General features: G+C 32.1%; 1 protein-coding gene and 1 pseudogene across 1 annotated transcript; one reads left to right on the top strand and one right to left on the bottom strand.

Annotated features, from left to right (window-relative positions):
* Positions 1–1,931: 1,931 nt before the first annotated feature.
* LOC123884831 lies at positions 1,932–8,062 on the bottom strand. Its single transcript, XM_045934064.1, has 3 exons — positions 7,068–8,062; positions 2,534–3,073; positions 1,932–2,424 (listed from the first exon to the last, which is right to left on the bottom strand). The coding sequence occupies exons 1-3, from the start codon at positions 7,884–7,886 to the stop codon at positions 2,323–2,325; spliced, it is 1,461 nt and encodes a 486-aa protein (XP_045790020.1). The 5' UTR covers positions 7,887–8,062; the 3' UTR covers positions 1,932–2,322.
* LOC123883022 lies at positions 4,096–5,269 on the top strand (annotated as a pseudogene).
* Positions 8,063–13,102: the final 5,040 nt, after the last annotated feature.

A 13,102-nucleotide genomic window follows, 5' to 3' on the forward strand; every position in this document is an offset into this window, starting at 1 on the left:
TGCATGTGTAAAATAATTTTACACTGACGATGCATATAAATTAAATTCTTTACTACACAAACCAAATCCAAAAAACCAATTTCCACTCCACATGATTTTGATTTTTGATACAAAATAAAAGAAAAAGGGGAAAAGAAACAAACACACATAAATATAAGAATTTAATTTATATGCACCGTCAGTATAAAGTTATTTTACACATGCATCCAATAATATACTGATACATCATGTATGGTATTTAAAAACACATGATGTGTCACATTCATTAAATTATGTGGCAACGCATCATTGAATGTATGTGTAAAAAATCTTTACACCGATGGTGCACAACGATTAAACTCTAAATATCACCCTAACAACAATATGAGTTTTTCCAATGATTGAAGTGACAAATATATACCACTTCTAAATGATATAAGTAACTCATTTTGGGATTAAAATCAAATCAAACATGATATTATAGACCTTTTTTTACGTTAGGAAAAAAAATCAAGTTGTGTCCTGCAACATGTGCCAATATTAAGGGATGAAAAAGAGATTCTATTAAAGTTCAAAGTCAAATAAAAGAGAAATAATAGGAACCAATATGATCTCAACAATAGAATGGAAAAGGCAGATGTCATACAATCTTCCATTAGTGTAGATGGATAAAATGTTCTCACCTTGCAGTCGAGAGAATATGAACAATGATAATAAAAGCAGAGAAATAATAAAAAAGTAGAAGAAACTGAGAATAGTAATAGATTTTGAAAATTTCAAACCTGTAAAAAAAAACCTAAAATCTCAAGTCGGTTGAGTGAACCCTATGAGATTTAGAAGGAAATGAATTTGGGGAATGAGAAATACCAATGTGAGATCGACTGAGTTTGTGAACCCTATGAGATTTATAGATTATAGATATAGATTTAATTTATAGATATAGGTTTTTAGAATTATAGATTTTGAAGCAATTATGAAGTTTTCATTTGATCAATCATAACATTCTTAATTATCATGGTCTAATAGTTCCTTGTTGATCAACATATATAATGTTCTCAATCATAGTTAAAGAACAACAATAATTGTTTAGTTGAGAGAAGATAAACAAATGATAAAAATTTAGTTGAGAGAAGAGAATAAATTATGCAAATTAGGGAAAGAATGAAAGACAATATTTATAGACTTGACCAAGGCAACCGATTCGCCAAATAAGAGGCAGCACCTCCGCAAAGACCAATCAAAGAAGACACCAACCAAGACTACTTGACCACCGACCACCAAGGTTATCAAAACCGGATCGGACTAGCCGGTCGGACCGGTCGGACCGTGAACCGGTCATGAAAACGGTTCGGTTTTGAGCAAAAAACGGATAGGAAACCGACCGGCAAAAAAACGTGTGAACCGGGGTCGAACCGGGTCGGACCGGCGAACCGGCCGGGCGGTTCAAGCGGTTTTGCAGTTTTTTTTTTTTTAAAAAAAAGGGCAAAACGACGTCGTTTTAATTTTTTTTTTTTAAAAAAAATCTGAAACAAAACAACGACGTCGTAGGAATAGGAAAGGTTTTTGGTTTGAATTATAAATTTTATTTTATGTTGACTTGTGATATTTTATCTTTTTAATGTGTGAAATTATGAAATATTGAGCAATTATTCATATATATTTATTTATATATTAATTAAAATATATATTTAATTAAAAACGGTTCGACCCCGATTGAACCCGGTCCAACTAATTGAACCTTGAACCGATGAGCTCGCCGGTTCGATGACCGATCCGGTTCTGACAACCTTGCCGACCACCAGCCAGCGGTCAAACTACGTATAAAAAGAGTTCGGATTTTATAATCCAAAATAAACAAAAACACACTTTAGATTATAGAATCCGAACAAAGTAGTATTTATGAAAATTTACGACGAGCTCAAGAGGCTTAGAGAGAATAGAAATTTACATAGTTGAATGGGCTCTTTTACTTTGAAAACTTTTTGTTCCCACAAGTATATGGACCATATAAATTGATAACTTTACATACAAAGCAGAATGCCTAAACTACTGAAGAGGTTTGTAAGTTTAGTTTACCCTAACATCTAGATGCTGTTAAACAATCTAAGATGCAGTATCCTCCTAAAAGTTGTGAACCTTAATGTTGCTATAAACATCCCTCTTAGTCTCTTTCAGAAATTTTGGTCAAAACAATTACATTTTTTCTAAAGTAGAAAGTAAAATAATTTGGGCTTCTACCACTCATCCTTAGTCTGCATTTGCCGCAAAGAAATAAATAATTTTGTATATATATATATATATATTAAACGATTGAATCAAGAATTTTCAACAAAGAAGCTATAACTACAATTCAACAACTTCATCCTCTCTGCATTCCCCCACATCAATCACCATAGTTCCTTTCCTCTTTGCATTTCGAACCTTGCAACAATTTCTTCTTGGAGACTGCTCAAAAACACCAAAACCATATGTCATATAAAAAAACATGTGCGGGCACACACACAAAAGAAAGCGACAACATTTAGGTTTTTGAATTGGAGATATTAGATATTACCTTGTCCCACAAATGCGGGTTGGGTTTTTTATAAACCACTACCATTTTGATTTGAGACGGATCCTCCATTTTCCACTTGCAATCCGGATTTGATTGAACCCGAACATATCGACTTGCAGTCTCATTTGTATTCTCATCATATACCACATTAGACAAGTAATAAATAAATGGATTTTGACAAACATTTCGGCTGACGGGGCGTGTATTGAACGGATAGGCAGTGTAATCAGCTCGCTTGTACCAATTTAGGAAGGTCCTCGCCGGCATCTCCATCTCCCGGGCAGAGAAAGTACCCCGAAATATTTGAACCGCATAGCCCCATGACACAGATATGGTCCAAGTCCGTGTTTTGTCATAGCAAATGGATTGTTGGATGAGTCCAGCCGGGTCTAAATTCATTGGCAATGTAAGCCGCTTTAGGGCTTGGACCCGACTAACATTCGGAAATATGGGCTCCACGACATCCAAGTGGTGGAGGGTTACCAACGGTGTAATGGGATGGGCTGCTAGAAGCCCAAAGAGATTCCCATACACATCAAACTAGCAAAATTCAACACAAAAAATAACAAATCAATGTCAAATAATGTGCAACCTTTTTTAATAGTCATAGATAGTAATGTCAAATTATGTGCAAGTTTAATAATTGATAAGTAATGAGTAAACTAGAAAATGTGAATTTTTTTTTCTTTCTTTTTCTAATGATCGAACCTACAACCTTCAGCATACTACCAAAATCTCTCACCACTAGACTAAACATAACGGCTTAAAAAATGTGAATGCTAAACCAACCAAACCAATACTCAAGAGAAAACAAAGTAATGGTGGGTGACAACTTGATTAAATTAAGTATAGACAACATTAGTAAGATTTTAGGTGAAGTGGAAAAGGGACAAAGGGTCCTAATTATATAGTATTACCGACAATTGACAAGAGTTAGCCAATCATGGAGGTGATTGTGGCATAGATATTCATGGTGGGATTGGGACGTGCTTTATGGTGTGACTAAGTGTTACTATTATTAAATTAATTATATTCAAACACAAAAATGTGTTGCTCATTAAATTTGTCTCTTGTGTGTGTGATTTATAATTTGAGTGGTGTCAGTTCAATTACACCAAACACAACCCACATGAAAATTGAATTAGCATTGAGTGACACGTAAATGTTTGTACTATTAGATATTCCCCACACAATGAACCTTCTTTTATTTTTTAAATTTTAAAATATACAAAAATGTAAATGAGAATCTTAAGAACAACTAGTTGTGCGAGGCCTTAACTTTAAGTACCTACCCTTCAAGAATTCATCAATGCAAAGGAGTGACGGTACTATTGTGAATAAAAATTATTACCTATTTTTTGCAATGGTGAATGAATAAAAAGTGAAGTAACTTATAGACCTAATAATTAAACTTGGTGAATTTTTTTTGACAGAAAATTAAACTTTTTTTTGACACAGAAAATTAAACTTGGTGAATAAAAATTACTACCTATTTTTTTTTTTGCAATGACGAATCAATAAAAAGTGAAGTAACTTATGGGGTTTTTTTTTAACGTTAACTTATGGGGCTTATGCGTTAGAGTATTGAAATAAAAGGTTTGGCTGTCATTTGATGGCAGAACTGACCCGAACCACTTAAATTTGTGGTGAAAAAAAAAAAAAAAATTGGCAGCAGCCACCGTAGTTAAAAAAAAACCTACTTCACTCTCTCTTCTCCGGCAAACCTATCCCAACACCATGGAAGACGGTTACACGGCGGAGAAACTTTTCAACAGCGGTTTCTCTTACACCTACGATGACCTAATCTTTCTCCCTCATTACATCGACTTTGCAGCTGATGATGTCAACCTCTCCTCCAGTCTCAGCCGTAGCATCCCCCTTTCAACTCCCTTCGTTGCTTCTCCCATGGACACCGTCTCTGAATCCGCCATGGCTTCTGCTATGGCGGCACTCGGTGGCATCGCTATTGTTCATCCTAACAACACTCCCTCACGTCAAGCTTCCATCATTCGCGCTGCCAAGTCTCGCCGTGTACCTATCCTCTCTGAACCTGTTTTCGCCTCTCCCTCCGATGTAATCTGAGTCTGAAGAGGATTTCGCTGCTTCGCCTTTCATTTTAGTAACAAAATCTGGTACTTCCACCGGGAAGTTTCTCGGTTTTGTATCTAAAATTAATTTGGTCGAATCGAAACGATAAGGGCGTTAGGGTTTCCGATTATATGGAGGCTCCACCGTAAGCTCTTCCGTGGAGCTCTGACCTCGCGAAAATTGAGGAGGAATTTGAGAAGAAAAATGGAAATGCTGTTGCTTTGGTGAAGGGTGATGAGGTTGTGGATTTAGTGACAAAGGAGGAGGTTGAGAGGGTTAGAGGTTATCCGAAATTGGTGACCGGAGGATCGGTTGGGGCTGATGGGGAGTGGTTGGTGGGAGCCGCGATTGGAACGGGGGAATGTTGTAAATATGGATCAAGCTAAGAATTTAATTCAAGCCGGTGTTGATGGGTTGAGAGTTGGTATGGGTTCTGGTTCTATATGTACTACTCAAGAAGTTTGTGCTGTCGGCCATGCTCAGGGAACTGCTGTTTACAAGGTCTCATCCATTGCTTATAAAAGTGGAGTTCCTGTGATTGCTGATGGTGGCATCTCAAACTCCGGTCATATTGTGAAGGCTTTTACAAAATATGCATATTTGGATAAGTTTTTAAAATCCAAAATACTGACATTAAAATTTAAATAGTCTGATCTTGATCCAACCGTTGATGTATTGACTACGCGAAACCAAGGTATCCAACCGCAAAGAAAACTCATTTCTTTTCTTCTTTCTCTTAGGCTAAAACAATCCTTTAAATCTATTCTATTTCTCTCTTCGCCTAAAAATTTCACCTTAAATGTGGATAAGTGGGGTGTCTGGGGTTAGAACCCCGACTCTTGTGTTTATAACGCGATGTCCCTACCAACTGAGCTAAGCTCACAGGGACCTCTTCACTATTTCTTCTAGCAACAACACATAGCCTAAAAATCACCTAAACAACCAAAGATAGGTCAAATTAACCTTAGTAAATTGAAGATTTGGTCAAATTAGCACACTTTTTTATGTGAATTATCATGACTTAAAAATTCAATGTATTCAGTAAATAGCAATAAATGATCTAGGCCATATATTATTTACCATAAACAATTATTTGAACCTTCTCTTCTCTGTTCTCTCAGCCTCAGGGTCAAGGGCAATGGCATCCAAGAGAAAAATGTTTCATTTAATGCTACTCATCTACTCCTAACTTCTAGCATCTACTTTGTGTCTTTTTCTATTATTATTACTTCATCTAATCTAACGGTAGTGACTTTTTCTATTTTTTGCATCTTGTTGCATCCATTGCCACGTAGCATATATTTTTCACTAATATCATTGACAAAGAAATTGTCCTAGGAAAGTTCATTGCATAAATAAATATATAAAAATTCTTCACAAATTGACCATTTTATTTTCCTTGTCTCAATAATGAGAAAGCAATACATCACTTCTATTAAAATTAAAATATTAAATAAATAGAAAAATCTCAAAACAGTTTTTTTTTTTCAAATATATTTGTCAAACTTGTAATTTTCAAATATTAAAATGTAAAACTTGTAATTTTCTAAATTATGTTATTAACAGTCAACCTAATTTGTCAAAAAAGTCAACTTAATTCTGTTAACTAAAAACTGAACCTAATTTTTCTTTTCTAATTCTGGTTATTTTACAATCAATGATATTAAAAAAATGTCACCCACTTTATTTTTCTTTAATTGAGTTCAATTTTTTCCACATCTTCCAATAACTAATTTTCCCAATTCCACTCATACCGAAAACACTTAACCAAATCAATCAGCATGTAAAGTCACACAACAACCTCAAAAACATTCAACTTGAGCTCAAGTGGCTTAATGAACTACAATTTTGAACGAATTATTCGGACGAATTAAGCACGAATCCTAACTGAAACGATTTTGAACAAATTATTCGGAAGAATTGAGCACGAATCCTAACTAAAACAATTATCGACCGAACTCTAGACTACTAGAAATTGTTCCCTAACACAACCAAAAAAGTCACAGCTTAAAATTTACTCAACTTTATCACCCCTAATTTCCAACCTTTTCTAATCAATCAACTAAGCATAAACATTATCATCACCACAAAGGACAAAAGAGAGAAAATTCAAGAAACTAACAAACACAAAAATAGTAAGTGCATGTTCGGATTGACTTATTTCAGTTTATCTACTAACATAAATTTTGTAAGACTAACTTATAAAAATAGCTTAGGTCATTTTTCATAAGTTTTTTTTAGCTTATTTTAATAAGTTCTCCAAGTAAACCTATGAAAACAGCTTATATAGCATATATACAAAAGCAATTCAATTTAATTAACCTAATCTTATAAAAATAGCTTATGTAAACATATACCTAAGTTCTTATCATAATAAACGCTTAAACTATAAGCTGCAAATAAGTTGTTTATCGAAACAGGGCGTAGAATGTAAAATAGTACTAACCTGATGAAACCCTTTTTCCTTAGTAAGTGGAACACCAAGCTCAGCCATACAAGCTTGAATCCTATCATCAGAACCATACAATCCAGGATATCTTTGAATACACCTATCTTGCATTTTCTCCAAAGCAACAGCTAAAGGATAACTTATAGCAAATCCACCACCACCATAAGCCATATTATAAGAAAAATAAATATTCTGCAAATGACTTTCTGAACTACTACCAATATAATAAAATTGATTATGATCATATTTCTTCAAAACATTAATCAAATTCTCAGCAACAAAAAATGTATCATCATCACCCATAACAAACCATCTCACATTTTCCATACCAAGTCTAACTGTTTCTGATACTATCCTTGATATCCTTATAGCTGACCTATGACCCTTTGGATTTTTGTACTTGAAATTTGTTGTTTCTTCAGAGATCTTTAAAAGGGGTAAGAGATTTTCATCATTAGAATCAATTTTCACTTTTTGTTCTAACCAAACAATGCCTCGCATTTGATTTGGTTTCCACCATAGTTTTATGTATTCTTTTCTTTTTTTCCATAGTTTTGCTGATGCACCTATTCCAAACACTATATGAGAAATGTTAGTTGGTATTGATTTTGATTCTTCAAATTCTTCAACAAAAGGTTGGAACTTTGTGTGGCTAAGAATGATGGGGTTGTGGTGATTTTCATCACAATGATAGTTATGAGTGACAAATCTAAGGGAATAAAAAAGGTAAGAAACAGTGATTAAAAGGAAAAAGAAAGTGATGAGTTTTGAGAAAGTGAATGAAGAGTAATCTGGATCTTTGAAATTGGTTTTCATGGTTTAGAAGAAAAGGGTTTGAGTGAGATTTGGTAAAGTTTGAAGATTGAATAGAGACACACCGAATAAAGGAACATGGGATACATACGAGAAAGTCTTTGAAATTAATAAGAAAAATGTTTTTGAGTAGTGAAAAGGAACCGTGTTTGTTTCTGTGTGTGGCGGTACAACTATGTGCTAGCTGGGTGTGTTTGTTTTAAGCTATGAAATTGCATTCCTTAAAATGATATTTTTAGGAATATTATTTTCAGGAATAACATTCCTATTCATGTGTTTGGTTAAAATTTAGATTTCCTGAGAATGTTTTTAAAATTTATATAAAATAAAAAATTGAAAAAATAAAAATGCAAATAAATGTGAGTGGTAGTGGGAAGTTATGAGAAGTTATAGGAAATTGAGTTTTATTCCCATGGCAATGTTATATTCCCACCCTATTAGCATGGGAATAATAAGGGTAGAAGTTATGTGTAATTAACATTCATGGGATTAAAAAATGTCTGGGAACAAATTTTCAAAACTTGAAACAAACATAGCAATGTTACATTCCAGATCTCATATTCCCAGGAATAACATTACAAACCTTAAATTGGTAAGAACACCAATGTATGGGTCAAGAGTTGAAATTGAAATTTTCCTCTTATTCATTAAGAACACCAATGTATGGGTCAAGAGTTGAAATTGAAATTTTCCTCTTATTCATTTTAAGGAGTGAATTAACCATTAACAAAAAAAAACTAAGAACACACAATGATACACCATATATCATAATTTAAAATGGCAATATTGTCATGTATATTATACACTTTTTTTTTTGTTGATTTTATTCATAATTTTGTTTATTTTGTAAAAGTTTAAAATATATTATTTTCATAAATATGTTAGACTCTTATTTTAAGTCCCCACTAAGAAATTGTTATTGTTTTGAATAACTGAGCGTACATCATGCAAGTTTCACAACGTTTTTATTTATTAATCGATGAAAAATTAAATAATATTGTCCATAAATCCTAATTCAACGGTCAATATTGATATTGTTAACTTGAACTTAGTTCGAACTCAGTACTAGTATCTTATATTATTGTTCATTTATTTGCCTAGGTAACTACTCTATTGTCCGGCACTTGGGATTGGATGCAAAGTTGACCCAATATCTTTAGAGGTCACTAGCAGGACACCAGTGCGTCCGCACGGGAGTCGCGGCGTTGCCGCTCCTCACTTGATAAGATAAAATAGTAATTTATTGGGAAGTAGATTAAAAGATTAAAAAAATAGAAAGACATAATATTTGGTAAAAAAATAGAGAAAGAACAATGGTAAAACTATCATAAAAAAATCTTATGTCTCCGTATTAATATTTGAATATAAATGATAATGTAGAAATTATGGAAAAATAGGCTACCTTATTAATATATTAGTAAAAACATAGGCCTTGTAAAAAGCACCAAAAAATTAGGTCCCTATATTAAATATATGAGTCTAAATTTATCCTTTTAAAATTATTAAAAAATAGGTAATTTTGTTAATATATATGTTAGTTGAAATTCTGGCACACTAGTAACACGATGTTGAACACGATGCTCCAACACTGTATGTTTGATCCGATGATCCAACACTGTGTTCAACACTGAACTAGACGAACAATAAGGAAATATAAAATGCACGAAACAGAATAACACAGTTATTTGTTAACCCAGTTCAGCATAACAGCCTACTCTGGGGGATACCAATCCAGGAGTGAATCCACTATGATAGTATTAGTTCAAAGCCCTCAATAAACGCCCCGTTTATGACTTCTCACCTAATCACCACCCGTGCTATATTCTACCTAAGTCACACCTAGGTATGAGAACCTCCGCTCAACTCCTCTTAATCACAGCCATTGTGATCGTACACGTTACAGTTTACAGATGAAGACACACTTCTTAAAACATCCACCAATTCCATACTTCAAAGCTTAGGAATGGTTCATACACACTATCTCCTTGCTTATAAGCTCTGAAGATATTACAACACAGTAACACACAGTCCTTAATCTTGCATCAGGGTAATACAAGAAGAGGAACACAATTAACAACACTAAAACCCTAAACACACGCTTTGTAAAACTCAATTACGGCTTCAGTAGTTGCACAAGGGTTCAATCTTCCTTTATATAGCACGAGCTGGGTCTTGAATTGGGCTTCAAAAATGCAGCAGGTCCAGAAGTTACTTCAAGGAATATTCTTGTATCAAATGTTTTGTTTCCTAAAATAGTTGATTTGTTTAGAAACAAAACTAGGTCATGGCCGCCTTCTAGAACATCAGGAAAGGCGCTACTTAGTGCACAATACTTCAGGTCAAAGCAACCTTGTAGAAGAAAAATATATTTTCCACAAATATATTTTCACCAAATATTTATTCCTTCCATAAATATATTTATTGTCCATAAATATATTTTCAGTAGCAATCTCCTTGAATATATTTTCAATAATAATCTCCTTGAACCACAAATATATTTTCACCAAATATTTATTCCTTCCATAAATATATTTATTGTCCATAAATATATTTTAGAATCAAATCTTTTATCTCTTAATATTGATGAACAAATAACACATAAATCGCTTACTGAAGATTCTGGAAACACCTGTGTGTTGGCACACAAATTAAAAGGCGTGGATTAATTCTTCAATCAAATCTTTCAAAGATCTTACGCAAAAATATATCATTCGCGAAAACAGAGCGCACTGGATGTGGTATCCTATGTTGAAGCATGAATGTTGTATCCAATGTTGAAGCATTCTATCCAACATCTTGCTTGAATATTTGTTTTAGCAAAATGAGGCCAACATAAAACACCAACATTAGTGAAAATATAGGTCTCACAAAAATCATCAAAATAATTAGGTCACTGTATTAAATATGAGCATAACCCGTAAAATTGTAAAACAAAATAGACAACTTAATTAATATATAAATAAAAGTATAAGCCCCGTAGAAATCACAAACAAAAAAAAAGTTTCCATATTAATATATGAGTATTTTATAGGTTCCGTGGATGTTATAAAAGAACGGACAAACATATTAATATGAAAAAATATAGGTCCCGCATAAACCACACAAAAGATCAGGTTATTGTATATTAATATATGAGTATAAATATAAGTTCACAAAAAATAGTTAAGAATTGGAAATTTTATTAATAAGTGTAAAAACATAGGTCTTGCGTACGTGTATGATATAAACCGTTGTTGTTTTGTTTGGCACACCTTGTGACAATGAGGACTCATTATTAATAATAAAATTCATTTTAGTTTGTTCCAAAAAAAAAAAAACAGGCACCGCAGAAATCACACAAAAGATTATATCATTCTGTTAATGCATGAGTATAAATATATGTCAAGAATGAGCAATCTTATTAATATATTAATAAAAAAATATATGTCTCGTAAAAATGAACAAAATAATTAGGTCCTTGTATTAATATTTGATCTAGTATAACCCGCAAAATTATAAAAAAATAAACAACTTTATTAATATATGATTAAAATTATAAGTCTCGTAGAAATAAAAAAAAAAGTTTATCTTATTAATTCATAAGTATAAATATATATATATATAGGTCCTACATAAATTATTAAAGAACATGAAATCTTATTAATAAGAGAAAAAATATATGCCACTTTTTGCTTTTTCATAGCCGTCCCACAAAAATAACATAGTAAACCCTACTTTTTGCTTTTTATTCTTGTTCATCTTCCAAAGAGGAGTGATTTTGGATCAATTTTTATCCGAAATCACCCCCTTTTGATTGTTTTATATTTTTTTTTATTTAAATAAGTGATTTTCACACATTCTTATGTTTTATTTGAGTTTTCTTTTGTTGTTCTTGTCTGATGTTGTTTTAATCCCGTCTTAGTACAGAGTTTTTTGTCTTGAGTTCGCGTCTTGGTACGGTGTTCGGTTTAATTCTGTTGTAGTACGATGTTTGTTTTGTTCAGATTTGCAGATTTGCTTCGATTCAGATTCAGTGCAGATTCACACGTACTCTACTTACTTGAATAAATGAATATTGTTTGTTGTTAGTCTAAAAAAAAAGAAGGAAAAACATAGGTCCCGTAGAATTCACATGAAAGATTATGTCCCCGTATTAATATATGACTATAACTAGTAAAATTATAAAAAAAATAAACAATTTTACTAATATAAGAGTAAAAATATAAGACCCGTAGATATATCCAAAAAAATTAGGTTCCCGTATTAATATGAATATAACCCGTAAAATTATTAAAAAAAATAGGCAACATAATATTTTAGTCCTTTTTTTTATCCAATAATTTTCTTCCGCATAAAAAATCTCATAAGAACGAAAGTCATATCTTTCTTGTTATATCTTTCTTGTGTGATTTGTTTATGGTTTTGTTTCTCTAACTCTTTGTAAACTTTTGTAGTCTACCTCGGTACGTCTTGTGTTGGGGAGGTTGTCTATGTTAATATATCTCATTTTGGTTTGTTAAAAAAAATATTAGTCCTTATATCAACAACCAAAAATCTTTCAAAAAAAAAAAATCTAAAAAATGTCATTTATTTTTCAACTATTTTCAACTTTGTATTTAATTTTTACTGTTTTTTTTAACTAAATATATCATTCACGCGCAACTGTAGAGAATAATCCTCTTGATGTAACTGACAATTTTTATTGTTTTTGTCTCACCATTTTTTACGGGACTTTTTCAATTTTTCTCTCACCATATTCTTGTATTAAATTAATTAAATTTATTAAGTTGAACTACAAATTGAAAATTAACTTAATTAAATATTGGATTGAAGTTCATAAATCAAATTGAGTGAATCTAAAATAACAAAACATAAACAATAAATGATAAAATTACACTAAAGAAAAGGTTGGACTCAAAAAAAATATCATAAATAAATGGAAACAACACCATATACCTCTATATTGTAAAAAAAAAAAAACCATACATTTGTTGTCTTATTTGGTTCCAAAAATATAACAAATTAATTCATATGGTTTTGTTGTCTTATTTGGTTCCAAAAATATAACAAATTAATTCATATGGTTTAGTGGTTAATATAATAAGATGTGTAACTAAAAGGTTAATGGTTCGAATCCTACTAAGAAATTTTTTAGCATTTTTCTACTAATTTTTTTTGATAAAGACACAAAATAACCCTGAATTGATTATGTGTCAACAAATGAAAAAGAGGCAAATTGG

This window comes from Trifolium pratense, linkage group LG5, assembly GCF_020283565.1.
Source record: "Trifolium pratense cultivar HEN17-A07 linkage group LG5, ARS_RC_1.1, whole genome shotgun sequence".
Taxonomy (NCBI): Eukaryota; Viridiplantae; Streptophyta; class Magnoliopsida; order Fabales; family Fabaceae; genus Trifolium; species Trifolium pratense.

Excerpts from the sequence above, each read along its gene's own strand:
- LOC123884831 (XM_045934064.1), bottom strand. The coding sequence starts at position 7,886 with ATGAAAACCAATTTCAAAGATCCAGATTACTCTTCATTCACTTTCTCA. Across the intron at positions 3,074-7,067 it reads AGGAAAAAGGGTTTCATCAG|TTTGATGTGTATGGGAATCT; the intron begins GTTAGTACTATT and ends GAATTTTGCTAG. Across the intron at positions 2,425-2,533 it reads ACCCGCATTTGTGGGACAAG|TCTCCAAGAAGAAATTGTTG; the intron begins GTAATATCTAAT and ends GTTTTTGAGCAG.